The sequence below is a fragment of the Botryllus schlosseri genome, chromosome 2, assembly GCF_051294905.1.
Source record: "Botryllus schlosseri isolate E-star chromosome 2, Bs_hap1, whole genome shotgun sequence".
Taxonomy (NCBI): domain Eukaryota; kingdom Metazoa; phylum Chordata; class Ascidiacea; order Stolidobranchia; family Styelidae; genus Botryllus; species Botryllus schlosseri.
Window position 1 is genome coordinate 1,773,799 of NC_137237.1, and position 16,521 is coordinate 1,790,319.

Here is a 16,521-nt window from a genome sequence, read left to right on the forward strand (position 1 = left end):
GAAACCTCGGTTAAGGATCGCTGATCCAAAGTAATGTTCCAGTAGGCTACTCCGCAAAAATCGTCTCACGACTGTCGAATCACTACAGCTATTATTAACCTACTGGACTCGGATTCGCAATCGAATCAATGTCCTATTTATAATGCTACACCTTAGGGTTGAAATCTGACAGTCTTCGCGTTGTACAATTTTGTCCCTCCATATTTATTCTGTCCGCAAGCACGCTGAATGTGCGTAAAACCAAAACCATATAGCCTTCGTGTTAGTGCCTTTCTACTACGATGTGCCTTTCTACTACGATGTGCCTTTCTACTACGCCGGTTATCGTATTGAAGGAATATACGTACAAAACACGACTCATTTCTCAAATCTTATAAGTACGAACACAGTGTTCAATTTCATAATCGACTAGACATTTCTTGGCTCTCAGTCCGCACTTTTAGCTGCGACCTCCTGTTGGCGGTCCAGGCAGCAGCAAGGCCCATTGCACACAACAGGAATACGCCCATTGCAGCAATTCCGCCCCATATGAAACCTTCATTTGCGCTCCCGTCGCTGAAATAACCTGAGAACATACAGCAGCGTGTCAAATTATTGATCAGGATCATCGCGTTACACTCACTAAAGTTTGCAAAGTGTATATCGGACGACTACATTTTCCTCGTATATTCAGGCAGTGCGTTTCAATGTACCAGCAGACTTGGACAACTAAATAATTCTAGTTGTCTAATTTGTGGAAATGCTGGCATTCTGATTATAATCTGATGCATGAAATCGTCAGTACTTAAGTAGCAGTAGAAGTAACGCCATCAGTAGAAGTAACGCCATAAATTTCTCCTAAGTAGAAGTAGCAGTAGAGATTTACAAGTCAAAAAGTAAGTATTCTAGGCCTAATTTTGTCTAAAAACAGTTAAGTAGAAGTAGAAGTAGTCCAAAATAAACCACTGCAAGAAGTAGTACATGCAAAATCTGCTTGAAGTATATCGAAAAGAAGAAGTACTTCATTACTAAGCAACCTCTAATCTCATTTCTTGTTTACCTGATAATACCACAGGCCAAAGGCGAACTGCATAGTGCGATACGAGCCAAACTTAGTAATGTACAGACATTTGTCATTCTCATGCATATGTGAATAAACTCTGATTAGGTATTAACCGAACTTGATGTGCTGATATGATGACCGGCGAGCGTAAAAATGCTGAATAACGGCGTCGTCCCGGTTAAAGGTATTTGTGATCTGTTTATGATCGGAAGCCTTTTTCGTCGATGGAGCCACACTTACCCCATAATTTGTCAATCTCAACCAGCTGACGTCACAATCAAGGACTCGTGACGTCATTGCTTCGAAAAAATCGCCATGTCGATTTATGTTTCAAATGCAACCCTAATTGTCATGCCTCATGCGCATGTGTATGAGCTTTGATTTGGAGTGAGCCCGCCGAGCTTGATTTTTGTTGCATTTCTTTCTGATCAGGAATTTAATTCAATTTCCACGATTTTGAGAGTTAGCAATTCTAATTGTAATCTAATTCGGAAAAGTTGGAAAATTTTCATTGTTCCACCCTGCGCGCCTCTACTTCACGTAGTACAATGTAACACGGCACGCCATACTTACGGAGTGGTGAGTGCGATTTTAAAATGTTTTCATCCAACTTTGCCTCCGCGTCATCACTCCTGGTGCTTCGTCCCAACTCATCAAGACCTGTAAAGTCGCAAGATCCCACATAAAGATAACCACGAGCAATTGGCATGTTATTTGCGGAGGTGGTCATATTTAGAAAAAGACATGTCAAAATTCTTTGCAGATGTAGAAAATGAGATTGAAAAGTATATACTCGAGTAGTTTCGAATGGTCACTATGGCAGTGCGACTTCACAACCAACGCAAAGTGGCCCTGACCAGCATGTACTATAAATTGTTGTAATTTTCCAAGATATTTCCGTTACCGTGAAGCATGGTCTAGGGCAGGGGTCGCCAACTCGAAACGGGTCGCGGGACACTTTTCAAGTTTCGTGGAGGCTACGGGCCGCGAGAATGCAATATTGAGGCAAAATCGGTCACACTTTTAGCAACCACGTTTTCAAATCTTAACGTCAGTAAAACACCGTGCTCTCCGACACGGGCGAAGGGCATAGTTACCACAAAAGAAGTAATATTTTATAACAAAATATATCATGAATAACAATTTCATTTTATTTTAAACTATGAGCTGCGCACGATACTTGACGCTCTTCAGCGACTAAGGAATCGATATTGGGGCTAGCAAAATAATTGGGGCTGAATTATTATCTACTGTTTGAGCTTAATTTTGAGGGAAATCCCTAAGCCGTTTTTAAGCGTCTTGGTCTTGGCAGTGTCTGGACCATCGCACGTCAAGGCAATATCCCCAAAATCCAATTCGTATTAGCTGACTCTCCTTCGATAAAATACTGTTGCCGTCGCCGAAGCCATTCCAGCTAGTGAGGAATTGTGATGTTGTGCACAGGAGAATAGCAGGTTTTGAACAACAGCAATATTTTGAAACTGAAATCAATTTCAGCATTTCAAAATGCCTTAGCTTTCTTCCGAAATCTGAGATCAGTCTTGGGACTATATTTCACCCGCAGTCATAATGAATATTTACTCGTACACAAGATGAAAACAAATACCAGAAGTATTTTTCACCTTACAAAATCAAAACTAGTAAGTTTGTCTGCAATAACTGTCTGGTTTGTCGAATAACTACCAAGTAGAATTCGAACTAATCTGAAACATCAACTACTAATAAAGTATGTACGCAAACTCGAATTGATTACAACGAAAATGTACGCAGCTACTGATCATGATCACCGCTGAATATTGGCCATACCTTTTTGCTTAGGTTTGTGTGGAGATCCGACTTGTACCGACTGCGAGCTAGTAGCATGTCGTAGTCTTGGCGTCGGCACTGCGGTGTTATTATTTCCCAGCGAGTAATTACCCGGCGAATCTGTCGTACTTGCAGTGTGTCTCGCATTCTCGGTTGCTAAATCGCCCGTGGCCGTCTTAGATGGCGCTACGTCGATATCTACGTTGTGCGATAACCTGCTATCCCGTCTCTCAGAATCGTCGTGATCATTCCCGGAATGTTGATATTCTGATCCGGACCCAGATCGAGACAAGCTACTCTCTGGTGACCCTGTGATTACCGAATTCAGCAAGTGAATCATCGTCAGGGACTCGCTTAATTCCACGCTTTCCCGATATTGATCGGAGCTTGAAGAAATATCACCATCAAGTCGAATATCGCCAGCAGTTTCGCCATTTCCATCAATATCGTGAAAGGGCGCGATTTGCGTACCAGTTTGTCTTTTAGTGTCTCTGTATAAAGTACGAGCTACCGTAGCAGTTGAAGTTGATTTAAACACCGTGTCCGTTGCGTTAGAAGCGTTTTGATGTGAGAACATATACACATGTGTGCTGTTTTGACTTGGTGTTGGTGTTTTTCCAAATTCAAATAAGGTTGCTGGTACAATTTGACTCTGAATACCTTTTCGCTTGTCAATACCGGACAATACCGCACTTCGCTCTACCAATATGTCGTCGCCATCGATACTACTTGGCGTCGTAATCGTCGATGCTTCGTCGGTGAGAACGTTTTCCGTTATTGACCATTCCGTTTCAAACACCGTATTTACCTGAATATTTCCAGATGTGCTTGGGACATTAGTTGCGTGACTGGTGATAGAAGATGTTTCCGACACTGCTATTCCATATCTGATATCCGCGCGGCCGCTGTCTTTCGGCAGTATGTAGAACGGACCAAGTGTGAATTTGCCGACATCGGGAAGCCTCTTCAAGCACTTAGATCCGGAGTAGTCAAAGCAGTTCTGTTAGGAGATAAAAATATGAAGTAATTCGAGACGGCGCCATTCGCGACCAGCAGGGCGAGTAATAGTTTTTAAAATGCGCCAAAATCGAGATGCCATATTTGTTGAATATCGGTAAAGGTGCTCGTTATCGGTTTTATCGGCATCAGAAGCGCGAAAATTGACAGACGTACCTTTACATTTCCCTTCGCACACTTCACGACCGCGCCTTTGATGACGAATCGCTTGCATTCGCTTGCGGGAGGAACGTTGACGCTGATGCAGATCACGTCCGACTGCGTGTTGAAATTGATGTCGGTGTTCACAGATTTTCCGCCAGCGGGTCGCCACCTCACGGTGCATCCGTTTGTCACTGATGAATACCGCAGCGCGGATGAAGTTGCATCTCCTTCGCATAAGAAGGTCATTTCCTCAATGGCCGACACAAAGCTGTCGCTTGCCTGCGTACAAACGACAACTTGTTGGACCTGGTAACGGTGATGTTGCGTCCTCGATATCGGGAGTTCGCACAGAAACCGGAGGCTTACTGGGAGATCCTAACGACCCATATCCGTAGTCTCAGTATCAGTTTATTAACATTTTCATCATTTCAAAACACCACAATACTGCGAGACGAGGCATCTACCACGTCACCAATGCCATATTGTAGAATGAACTTCAACCATTCAAGCCGACTTGGACAAATATATAATTCTAGTCGCATTATTAAAGAGAAATGCAGGTAATCCAATTTTTGAAATGTTCTATGCTCTGGTTCTAATTCAATTTTTGGTTTTCCTGAAAATGCCAACAGGAGAACTGTTTAGTAGGGATGGTGTGAGCGTGAGGTTCACGTTCGCGTTCTGTGCGTGAACCTCAGAAATTTAGAGGTTCGCGTTCACAACAGAACCTTGGTAGATTCCAGAGTTGAGCATGGATTAGGATTAGGTTTTGAAAAAACAGGATTTGTGAAATTTCGTCGGATTTGGATTGGATTTGGATTAGACATTTTTTTCAGTACGGATTAGGATTTGGATTGGATTTACCTATTTTCTGGGAGATTGAAATGTCGTGCGGCGAATGGCGACAAACTTTATTCAGATCAGTTATTAATGTACTTATGGTAACTAAGTTATCTTGAATCAAGTGAATCGTTGGTTGTGAAAGAAAATTTTCGAATCCCTCCATTACATAAATTATTATTTTTTCTGAATTTCCAGTTGGAATCGGATTAGGATTGGACATGGACTTGAATAAGAAAAAGTTATGGATTTGGATTTGGATTTGAAGGTTCGGATTTGGATTGGATTAGGACATAGAAATTTCAAATCCGCTCATCTCTGGTAGGTTCTGCACTGTGAACCTTTTTCATATATTACAATTTTCACTACATTATAACATCTTTTGTTCAAATTTATTGGATTTCAACTGCAGGCCACTCTATGCATGGTGCTGGCAGTATAAAAATTGAACACTAAACGAGCATGCACCTTGACAATCTCAAAATTTTTACTTGCTTTCTTACAAAAGTTTGCCCGAAATATCCAGCTTTCCGTATGCGAATATTTGGTCACTCTCTGCCGTGAGCCTGACCCGCAATTACATAACATAAAAAACGAAATACACTACATGTAGTCAGTTAATGATGCTTATTCAACCAATCAATGGAATTGATATCGTTGGCTGATGTAAAAAATCTAGCGGGTGAGCGGGGTCAATCTTGACTTCATATGTTTATTGTATCATAAAAACCAAATTCGTGCGATTGATGTGTTGGCTACTGCTGTATAACTTGTTAATGGGGTAATATCGGCAGCAAGTATGGCAACCCGTTTTACACTCTGCTCAGTATCAATGTAACAATATTCGACGCCGAATACATTTTCCGGCCTGGCCTAGACCGTTAAGGCGTAAGCTTATACCCCTGGTAAGTCCTCGTCGAAATTGTTGGCTAAGCGACGGAAGATATTGATTTTATGGGAATATTATATCCTTTGATTGCCTCAGTTGATACATTTAGCGACGTTTAAAACGTGATTCAGCATTGTGGCATTATGTGGCTCGAGTCGTCGCTAGGTATCGTGTACAGTGTACACACCAGGGGTCGCCAACTCAAAATGGGTCGCGGGCCACTTTTCAAATTTCGTAGCGGCCGCGGGCCGCAAGTATTCGATATCGATATAAACTACGCAACAACGTTTTAAAACTCAACGTCAGTACAACACCGTGCTATCTAACAGAGACAGTGAGCATAGTGACCACAAAAGAACTAATATTTTATTAAAGGAATACAAATACAACAAACATCATTATCATCAAGTTCATTTTATTTTAAGCTCTGAGCTGTGCACGATACCTGGAAACGCTTTTCAGCGATCAAGGAATCGATATTGGGGCAAGGGCAAGCGAAATACGATACTATAGCTGAAAGACCATCTCCACGTTAAGCTTGACCTTGCGGGGAAGCCCTATAAGCCAGTGGTTCTTAAACTTTTTTATACACGCCCCCTTTATGATACTGAGAAATCACGCTCCCCCTTACCGTCATATCACAAAATGCAACCAGAATGCTAGCGATCTCAACGGATAATTTGATGGCATGGAAGGTTATGATTGTTAATTGATGAGAGAATTCTATTATATGAATTCCGGACTATACACAAAAAATTTTTCAGTTGACCACAGCTCCGCGCCCCCTTAAGATGCTTTCACGCCCACAAGAGGAGCGCGCCCCCCAGTTTGAGAACCACTGCCCTATGCCGTTTTCCAAACGTTCCGGTCTTGGCAGTGTCTGGGCCATTGCACGTCAAGGCAATAGGTCCAGTTCATTCATATCAGTTGGTTATTCTCCCTCGACGGAATGATGTTGACATCGCCGAAGCCAAAGCTAGTGACGAAAAAATGATGTTGGGCACCGGAGGATAACTATGTGTTGAAACTGTAGTCAATTTCAGCATTTCAAAATGGTGTTCTTATCTGTATTCCGAAATTTCAAATCAAGTCGCGGGCCGCAAAATATGACCTCGCGGGCCGCGTGTTGGTGACCCCTGGTACACATGCACTGTGTCACATTAATATAGGCTATCACTTCATTGAAAGATAGGATTGGAATTAGCAATATGACGTCACGTGACGTCATGAGGTTCACGTTCGCGTTCACACAGAACCTTTCAAAAAGGTTCGCGTTCACACGAACCTGAACCTTTCAGAGGTTCACACCATCCCTACTGTTAAGTGCGAAATGTGCTCAGCTTGGCATACAGACATTTGCCATTCCCATGGTCAATGTTCCCTCTAATTATTGACGAGTCTGCGCGCACTCACCTCAACTCACTACGCGATCCCCTGCACAACAGTGCATAACACTTCGGATTTTTTGAGCGCAGCTCAGATTTTCTATGCGCAGAGACTGTGTCATCACTGCGCAATTGTGCACGTGCGCAGCTTAGAGGGAGCATTGCTCATGGTTATGAGCATGACCTCTGATTTAACGTGCACTAAACGAGAATTTCCCTGTTGCGTTTCTTTCCACTACGGAATGAAATTCAATTTTTCAAGTTTTACGAATTCGGTAATTTGGTCCAATTGTGCACTGAAGTGTCACGCGCGTCGTGCGAACAAAGCTATTTCGATATCTTTAAATCGATCAGGCAAGATATTGCAATATTTTATACCAGAAATCAGTAGTAATTATCAAAATGTTTTTGATCGCGGCTCATTAGTGCAGGAATTGAAGTTAGAAATATAGTTCTGCACGTGGTCAACGGTGTACGCAGTAACGCACGGTTCATTTTTATGGAATGTAATGTAACATACTGCTAACGGAAAAACGGGGAGCCCTGGTCTAGATTTCAAGCCGGAGTCGAAATGTGTATAGTGTGATGTATAGTACACCTGAAATTTATGTGCGCCTGAGTCTCTGGGTTGACAATAATTTCAGCTACGTTTTACTGCTCATTTATACATACCATTTCATCGGGATGTTTATCGAGTTTAGTCTTGATGCTCATATGTATCACATCACCAGGACGAAATACCGCGTGGTCGGCGAACTGAAAAAGCGGAGGACACGCAACGCTTGGGCAAAATCGAAGGTTTCGGCAAAGAGCGATTTCCGGATGGAAGACTTCGCTGCCGAAACTTGTAGTGTCGAACGGAGACCTGAAAAATATATCATCGTCTTCATTTTATTATTATTTTTATCAAATCATTACACCACAAGATTGCGATATAATGAACAGATAGGAATAGGTGTCGTCGTTTAATTAGCATGCAAATAAGAGGCGACGAAAATGGATGCTGCAGGTGTCGGTGAGCGAGGTCGATATGTCAGATTGCGGTTCGGTAGTCTTGAGAGCTGGTATTCATACATTGTAAGAATTGCTTTGTATTTCGATTTGAAAATATAGAGCATCTTATGGTTGATATTTTCGATCAAATAACATAACTGTAAAAATCACATACGGGCTGAATTAGTGTTGCGCTGAGGAATCGTCGATATGAAGAGCACAAAGCACTTCCACTCCTTCGTATTACTCCAGTGTGGTTCGCCTACTTGCACGATACTTACTGAAGTACGAATGGTTATGATTTAAGGCTAATTCCACATTTGATGAAAACTACTCATGTCTGCTTTACAAAAGCCACCAAAGTGTCGAATGTAAGTTTCTAGGTTGATTTGCATCACTTTTGTGAGAGAAATTGTCATTTCTACTTTACCAAATAACCACTTTGTGATGATGGTGGAATATTTTTTCGAGAACCGCCCTATTTGTAGTGTCTTCTGTCATTTTGCGTTGTCGCGAAGAAAAATTTTGCAATTGCAAAAGTAACCTACCTTCTAATACTTACGCAGAATACAATTAACCGCCCATTTCCCATTTCCAGACTTCCAAGTAGATTAGGTATATCTATGGTTACTTCTACTTGTAGCCAAGTAGAAATATGTGGTCCTCTTTCTACTTTAGGATTGCCTACTATTTTGATTACATCCGGCAACACATTAAATTCATAAAATTGCATAATATCTTCATGTTGGAATAAACCCGAATAGATACGGCTGACACTCGTCAGGGGTAATCTTCAGTTTGAGAATCGGAAAGAATATTGTTTACAATTTATTTGAGTTATTTCAATAAGAAAATTAAATTGTTTATTGAAATTCCGCACCTCCCAGAAGCTCTTCAAATACATGAAGTATATGCCCTTTCTGTAATTAGCAGAAGTTATATAGAAAGTTGGCATATACGTCGCATCTTTTGCGAAAATTCGCTCACTTTCGTTCGCTCGACATTGTTTCTCCCGAGTCATCTCCGTATACGCATTTGAAATCCCCGTAATGTTTCAAAGTCCCGGCCACCGTCTTGTATTGAATCGAGTTTGCATATACCACGCCATATTCGAACAAGGTGATTTTAGTTCCGCAATCCCCAGCCAAGCGGGTGCGAAAGTATCGCTTCCGAAAATCAACTGCGGATTGATAAAGATGAGATTTATTTGCGAAGTAAAAAGACTGATGTAAGTGCTGTAGCGCCGGGTTTACGATATCGTAGGCCTCAGTACTACAAATGCAAGCAGTGCAGTTCGGGTTGCATAAATTCAACACGAGCTTGTTCCAATATCACTTCTCCTACCTGTTTATCATGCGCTCGTCCGCTGCCATCTTACATATGGAATAACAGTGTGGGGCTGCTCTTACAAGAAGCATATCAACAAGCTCCAGGTATTACAAAACAAAGCCATTAGGATTATATCTAATATACCTGCACGTAGTAGTGTCAGTCCTGAATTTAGAAAATTGGGCATTCTCAAGGTCTCAGATTTGTATGAATTTGAAATTGTAAAAATCATGAAACAATATAATGAAAGAACATTACCTGACTATTTCGACAACTTTTTTCAATGCCCCAATTCAATTCACCATTATAACACAAGATTCTCACAAAATCAGTCCCTATTTGTTAAATTGAATTCATCAAGACTGTCAAGAAATTCCCTATCTCATATAGGTGTGAAATTTTGGAACAACGTACCAACTATCTACCGTACTCTGCCTTATCATACATTTAAAGCTCGCTATTGCAAATTTATATTATCCAAGTACTAAGAAGAACATATCTCATGACCACAGTGATGTTGTTTGTTGTTTTGTTTCATTTTATATGTTACAATAATATTACCACTGTGTACATGGGTCAAATTGTCTGATCACACTGTTAACTATGATAACCGTCCTTCGCTAGTGTTGCTGTCTTTTATTTACTTTTGTTTATTCCGTTACTCTTTGCGGTGCTACTCGACTGAGAGAAGAAATTGATTCATAGTATTATTAATACTGCCAATATGCTTGGGTGACTCCGGCCTAGAAGACTTCGGTCATATCGGGTCTCCCAGTCTATACCATGTAAAATATAGTAGGAGAAAATGTATACTATTGGACGTGAATTGTTTGTGGACATTGCCTTTACTATATTTCATGGTTGACGAATAAAAGAATTCTCTCTTCTCTCTCATGTTCAAAACATGGCCCCCGTTTGAAACATGTTTTTTTTCCGTTTCTTCAACAATGACGTCACTAATCTTTAATTGCGACGTCACGGGGATTGATATTGACAATTGAAACTATAGGATATAATGGCTCCTTCGAAGAAAAGGCTTCCGACCTCTGTCATAAACAGCCAAAAATATCTTTAACCGGGACATACATCGTTTTGCAGCATTTTTACGGTTGGCGGTCATCATCATGAAAACACCCATTTCGTACCAATCATCTCTATCAACGTCCCAAAGCTGTTGAACCGACGACGATTTCGACGGTTTCAGTCACTACACATCTTATATACGTGGACAATATATTGGGTACAAATCGTCCGTAGGCTCATACTGCATCTTGTCTTTTCGACAATATTCTCCCAATTTAAAAAAAAAAACGATTTAAATGCAACCCCAAGTGTAGTCCATGAATACAAGTTGTAGTGACCTTAGGATGAAAGCATAGATAGACGAATCTGCTTGATAACTATCTAGGTTTTTATTACCTGGGAGATTCGACTACAATCAACTATACAAGGAAACAAGACGCACACTTCCAAGCACAAACATGGACAATGTGCATCTGAGCGGCACGAACGAACTCCACAGAACGAAGAAACCAATACACCAATAAACTGCGATTGTGGCTACGTGCGAAGAACGACAGAACGTTTGCATGACGGCGTGAAAGAGAATGTCGTTCTAGATATATTATAGCAAGCGCATCACGCTCAGAGAACAAAGGTCTCCCTTGATTTACCTCCTGAAGCAGAGACTTGGATAGCTATAGCTGTCGAATTGGAGGGTAATCTAATTTCAATCAATTTTTTTCGAATGTTTCTTTCTGATCCGTGTTTCTTTCTGATCCGTATCTAGTTAGTTAAGAAAGTTTTTGATGTCCTCATTTTAATTCTAATCCGATTTCCTGAAAATGCGACAGGATAACTGAATAGTGCGAAACGATCCAAGCTTGATGTACATTTGGCATGAGACCGGACTTGATTTGATACGAACTAAACTTGATTAAATTTCCAAGTTTTCGTGAATTCAGTAACTTAAATTTCAATCTAGTTTGGAAAGAAGGGATAGCTATAATTGTAATTTTAGAAAAATTTCATTCTAATTCAGTGAAGCTGAAATTTTTCTAACTGTTCAACTCTGCCCTGAAGCTTAAATCGGAACACGAAACGGATACGAATTCTGCCATTGGCAAACTTTTAATAGACAGCCTAAACGAAAGATTTCGCGTCGTCAGGAGACGCCGTTCCTTTTTTCCATAAATGCGTTGAAGTCGACTTCCATCAAAATCCGCCAACCTAGTTTGTGACAACAAACAGTTCGTGTAATCTCACAAATTAGATTACGGGCATTTGACTCAAGTCATTAACCGGCCCGTAAGTCGAAAAACAAGCAATTACGACTATAGACAGTCAGCCCTCAAGATTCCCTGACCACAATCTGACATCTCGACCTCGCCTACCGGACACATGCCGTATTATTTTTCATCGCTTCCTTTTATGCTACCCTTTCTTAAAATCCAATGTGCATGCCGCTTGACAATATGCTCTCTAGGCCAAGGCGCGTGTTTGATTAAAATACTACTCCAATTCGTTTCGGCAATCAATCAGTTTTTTCATCGTTTCAGAACACCACAAAATGCGATACAATGAAAAGATAGGAAGGTGCCCTCCTATCTCTTCCCTATATCGCAGTCTTGTCGTGTTTTGAGTTGATAAATATATTTAATGGAATGATCATGATGTTGGTTTTTGAAGTAGTCATGGTGTTTGTAGGCTACTTGTCATTTACACCAGGCCGATATTATTCAGTTCTATTCCGTAACTGCCGACTTCTAGCACGCCCCACTTCTAGGCTTGAATGAAGGCCTAGCTAGAATGATCATGACGATATGCGCAACATAGCGAAAAAGTTCAGGAGATTCAAAGGCGAGATCCACTAATATAATACGGGAGCCGACAATGTACGCATGCAATCATCGGTGACGGGATGCCTGTAATCGCATATGGGCAGCGATCACCAGGGATATCTAGAACTAGATATCCCTGCGGCCTGCGATCACCATTCAGAGGCTATACGATATCCAAATGGCTGGATACGAAACCCATCCAACGTATCGCGTCGACGAAGTCCGGTGGCGCCATGTCTCGGAGCGGCATGCGCGTTGCGCATTGATCCGCACATACATGCCTCTCGACTTAGTTTTGAGCGCAATACGCGCATTGCGTGTCCGCGTAAATACATGCGGTCCTACGTGCGAGACGCGCGGTCACATTCAATTCAGTTGACGCAGTGTTGGATTTTGCTCGCTCGGTAGCACCCTGTAACTAGGGCCGAGCAAAATCGACTGCCTGGGTGATTCCATCCGGAATTGAGGACGAAAGATGTGTTAGTTCAAATATGTGCCTCTTTTGCAACAACGAAGCATATAATACCAGTTCTACATCCCACTCAAGATAATTTGGTATTATTTCGGCGATGCCTTACATTGCACTTTGCGACAATGTTGGTGTTCATTCACGACTTCACTTCATTATCATGGGTGGTTTTTTACTGCATGTTTCTTATGCCGGGATACGACCGATCGAGCTTTAAAGCCACTCAGTGTAAAATAGTACGGAACTATTATTCTCGGAGATAAATTAACTTTTAGTGGCAAAGATACGAGTTCTGTCATGTCTCACTACTGGACTCGAATCATTACTATTAATGGTCGAATCATTGTGTGCACTGTCCAGGACTTATGGTGACCCGAGAAAGGTCAGCCAAGAATGTTTCAGATCGTTCGTGCAATCTTTTGATGAACAACAACCAACGATGAAATTATTAATACACTGAAATCTGAAGAACCGCTGATTTTAGAAAATGCCTTATTGAAGGTTTAATGACATACTGCATGCTCGCGTGGATGCGGAAACAGCGTAACAGTATCCATTTATCACCCAAGTGTTGCAGGTCTATCTAGTCTCCTCCTCGTCATCTTATCCGTGTAAGCGGCGTCTTACAACAAGCCTAGAAGTGGGCCGAGCTACAAGTCGGCAGTTACGAAATAAAAATGGAGAATGGCGGCCTAGTGCAAATGACCATGGTAGTCGACAAACACCATGAATGTCACAAACAAACAAACCTTTCTTAAACAATCTATAATGCCACAAGAATTGGAATACAATGAACGCACAATATGAAGTTCGAATGACTGGATTGTGTCTATTTAATCAAATTTTGACTATTGTGCCGCTCTGTGGTACTGGAAGCACGCAATTCGAGGAACCGAAGCATTAGGTCCGGCCCTGTCCCTCTGGTCAAGTATTTCAGTACAACTCATTAGGACGTCGTACCTTGGAAGACCAAACAGTTCAAATGCACATCAATTGACATTTCGTATTCGGAAACGCAGAACGGCCTTGTGATAAATATTTTTGCCATGAATAATGAACATGAACATTGAACATATACGCATAGTTTGGTGATACATTGCATTTCCTGCTTTACTTGCTGTGATGAAAATCACGGTGGATGAAATGTATGCAGGCTCCATCGAACCCATAATAATCGACCAGGATGTAAAGGTCTTAGTCGCAAGGGGAAATCATAAGCGACATTCCGGTCCATTAACAAATTCCATTCTCATTACTCCAATTTATAGGACGCGATTGCTCTAATCGTTGAGCCTCGCATAGGAATAAATAGGCTCGACATATACAGTGTGGTTGGATTGGATATCGTTGACGTATTCATAATCACACATTACCATTACCATATACGGCTGTACACGCACACTCCTGTACGTACCATAGCATTGTGCATCGTTTCCCAAGTAGAATGCAGTGGCACCGAGGCGCCGGAGTTCATCGTGAGCGTCCTCGATTGAGAGTTGTATGGCCCACAATCCGCACGACACGTCGACTCTGCCTGGCAGCGAACGAAAAAACTGTTTTAAGCGCACGACATGCGTCTGTGTTGAGAGAAGGGGCGTCAGCTCAAATGCATATTGACCGGTCAACGTCGAGTATGACCTTCCGGACTGGTGCGAGATGTCAACATCGTAAAGCATAAGCATATACCACTGACGTCCCGAAAGTGAAAATGATCGTGGTTTGAAAAAATCATGCGGAGCGTCATGTATACCGATTAAATACGAAGATATAAGTTTCGATGATTTCAGATGAAATAATTTTCGAAAGTTCATACAAACATCACCAAAATATTGTGACTGAAAAATATATCGGACTCGATCATTGCCTATGGTCATGGGGGCAGGCGACAATAGCATTCGGCACTTATGCCTGAGAAACTTGACCGTGTGAATTTGGGTCGGGTATGGTTAGGGATGTAAGGTTACTTTGCTGTTATAAAGTCACATGCTCAAGTAGCACATTCGTAACTGAAGTTTTCATTACGTTCCATGCTCAAATGTCGGTAAACCTTGGATATTTTCAGGCCGAGTCAATTCGGTCTTTGTGCCATATCATCAACATCATCGTAGACTGGCGCATGAAATCGGGTTCGGGATCAACGGGCGATTCCATATTTACGTATTCATCATCAGATACAACATTAAGAAAGCATAAGCAGTTGAGATGTGAATTTGTACTATAGCATACATCCACAAAATCTTTCACAATTGTAATAAACAACTGAACTCGCGTTGCATACCATTACAATTGCATATTTGAGGAAGGATCAGCAGCAGGATAGCAAGGAAGGGCCCGATGATCTCCATACGCATTCCAAGATTCCCAAAGTAAACCAGAACTAAACTAGAAGGACGTTATGTGGAATTATTATCTAAGCTTCGATAAATGTCAACAAAGTCGTTAAAACCACATTGTACCATGATGGCCTGTATAGTTTATGCCGTGTATACTATCACAGACCAATAGTCATATACATCATACCGGCAGACATATGCATTCAAACAATATAATCACCAAAATATGCATGGAGATACAGTATAGGTTGAGAACAATGCGTGTTCACGAGCGTTCATTAGCAGATATTATATTCACTATTATTATATTCCAATTATGCAGAAAGGCAAAGCGAGCTTTGGACAAATACCAGTAGCAGGCCGTTTAAAAAAAAAACGGCGAAAAAATTTTAACTCTCACATATGCAGTGGGGCTGGGCAAAATGATTCGAATCCGAATCGAATATTAATTTTAATGATTCGAGTTGAGTAGCAAAACACGATTTTTTCGAGTACTGGAATTATACGCTGCTCGCAACTGAAATTTAATTTACTAATGAGAATTATAGTTATGATACTATTTTCCACTGAGGAAGCCTTGGAAACCTTGATTGGCCGTGTCGCAGCATACGAGACATAGTACAAAGCTACGAATGTTACTAAAAATAACACATTTCCGAAGTCATGATCATCCGAGAACATTGCCAAGAAGTGCAATGAATTCGGTAGAGTCGAAGAAATACCAAAAGAATCTTTAATGTGATGGATAACAGGCATTACATTCTTTGTGGTGGCATAAAAGGTATATATTTGAACTTTGGCATACAGTAGTACATTATGTTATGACGTCATAATGAGTGATACTCGAATACTCGACTCGAAGCGTAACACGTGATCCAGAATCGAATCACGCTGGTACTCGATTTTGCCCAGCCATAATATGCAGCACGGCAGCGCGCTTGACGAATGTGGTCATGGTCACGCGTCATTGCCCAGTTGTTGAAATTACATTTTAAGCGACTTCCGCAACATTTGGAACAATCTGAAGTTTGTTTAGAAGAAAAACCGGGCCTAGTTCACAATATCCAACCCTCAAGCTATCCTTAGCCTATCTCTATGTAGTCTTCCAATCTTCGTGGCATAGGTCTATACTCTATACTATATGCATGATGTGGAAACTACCAAAACCAGTAAAAAGATGAACATGACCATATACTGTCCGTCTAAGGCTGGATACAGTTGAGAAACCGCGAGATCCGATTCTTGATAGAGTTTTAGTATGCTTGGAGTCGAGTTGAGTATGAGAGTACCGCTCACTATGACGTCACAACAGTACGGAAAGGGTGAAAAGTTCAAATATGTGCCTTTTATGCGACCACAAAAAATATATTCCCGGCTCTATATCACATTAAAGATGCTTATTTGGTATTTTTTCGATCACACATTGCATTTTGT

General features: G+C 41.3%; 1 protein-coding gene across 2 annotated transcripts; it reads right to left on the reverse strand.

The window, feature by feature from the left end:
• Positions 1-306: 306 nt before the first annotated feature.
• On the reverse strand, positions 307-15,295 carry LOC145432935 (uncharacterized). Of its 2 annotated transcripts, XM_080309772.1 has the most exons (8): positions 15,033-15,295; positions 14,169-14,288; positions 9,104-9,296; positions 7,796-7,988; positions 4,022-4,288; positions 2,849-3,848; positions 1,616-1,702; positions 307-565 (listed from the first exon to the last, which is right to left on the reverse strand). In XM_080309772.1, exons 1-8 carry the CDS (start codon positions 15,103-15,105, stop codon positions 399-401), a joined length of 2,100 nt encoding a protein of 699 aa, XP_080165898.1. In that variant the 5' UTR covers positions 15,106-15,295; the 3' UTR covers positions 307-398. The 2 variants fall into 2 exon arrangements, with proteins under 2 accessions (XP_080165898.1, XP_080165900.1); XM_080309774.1 differs by lacking the exons at positions 14,169-14,288; positions 15,033-15,295 and adding an exon at positions 10,865-10,974.
• Between the last annotated feature and the right edge of the window lie 1,226 nt (positions 15,296-16,521).

Excerpts from the sequence above, each read along its gene's own strand:
- LOC145432935 (XM_080309772.1), bottom strand. The coding sequence starts at position 15,105 with ATGCGTATGGAGATCATCGGGCCCTTCCTTGCTATCCTGCTGCTGATC. Across the intron at positions 3,849-4,021 it reads GTGCGAAGGGAAATGTAAAG|AACTGCTTTGACTACTCCGG; the intron begins GTACGTCTGTCA and ends ATCTCCTAACAG. Across the intron at positions 566-1,615 it reads AAAATCGCACTCACCACTCC|GTTATTTCAGCGACGGGAGC; the intron begins GTAAGTATGGCG and ends GTATGTTCTCAG.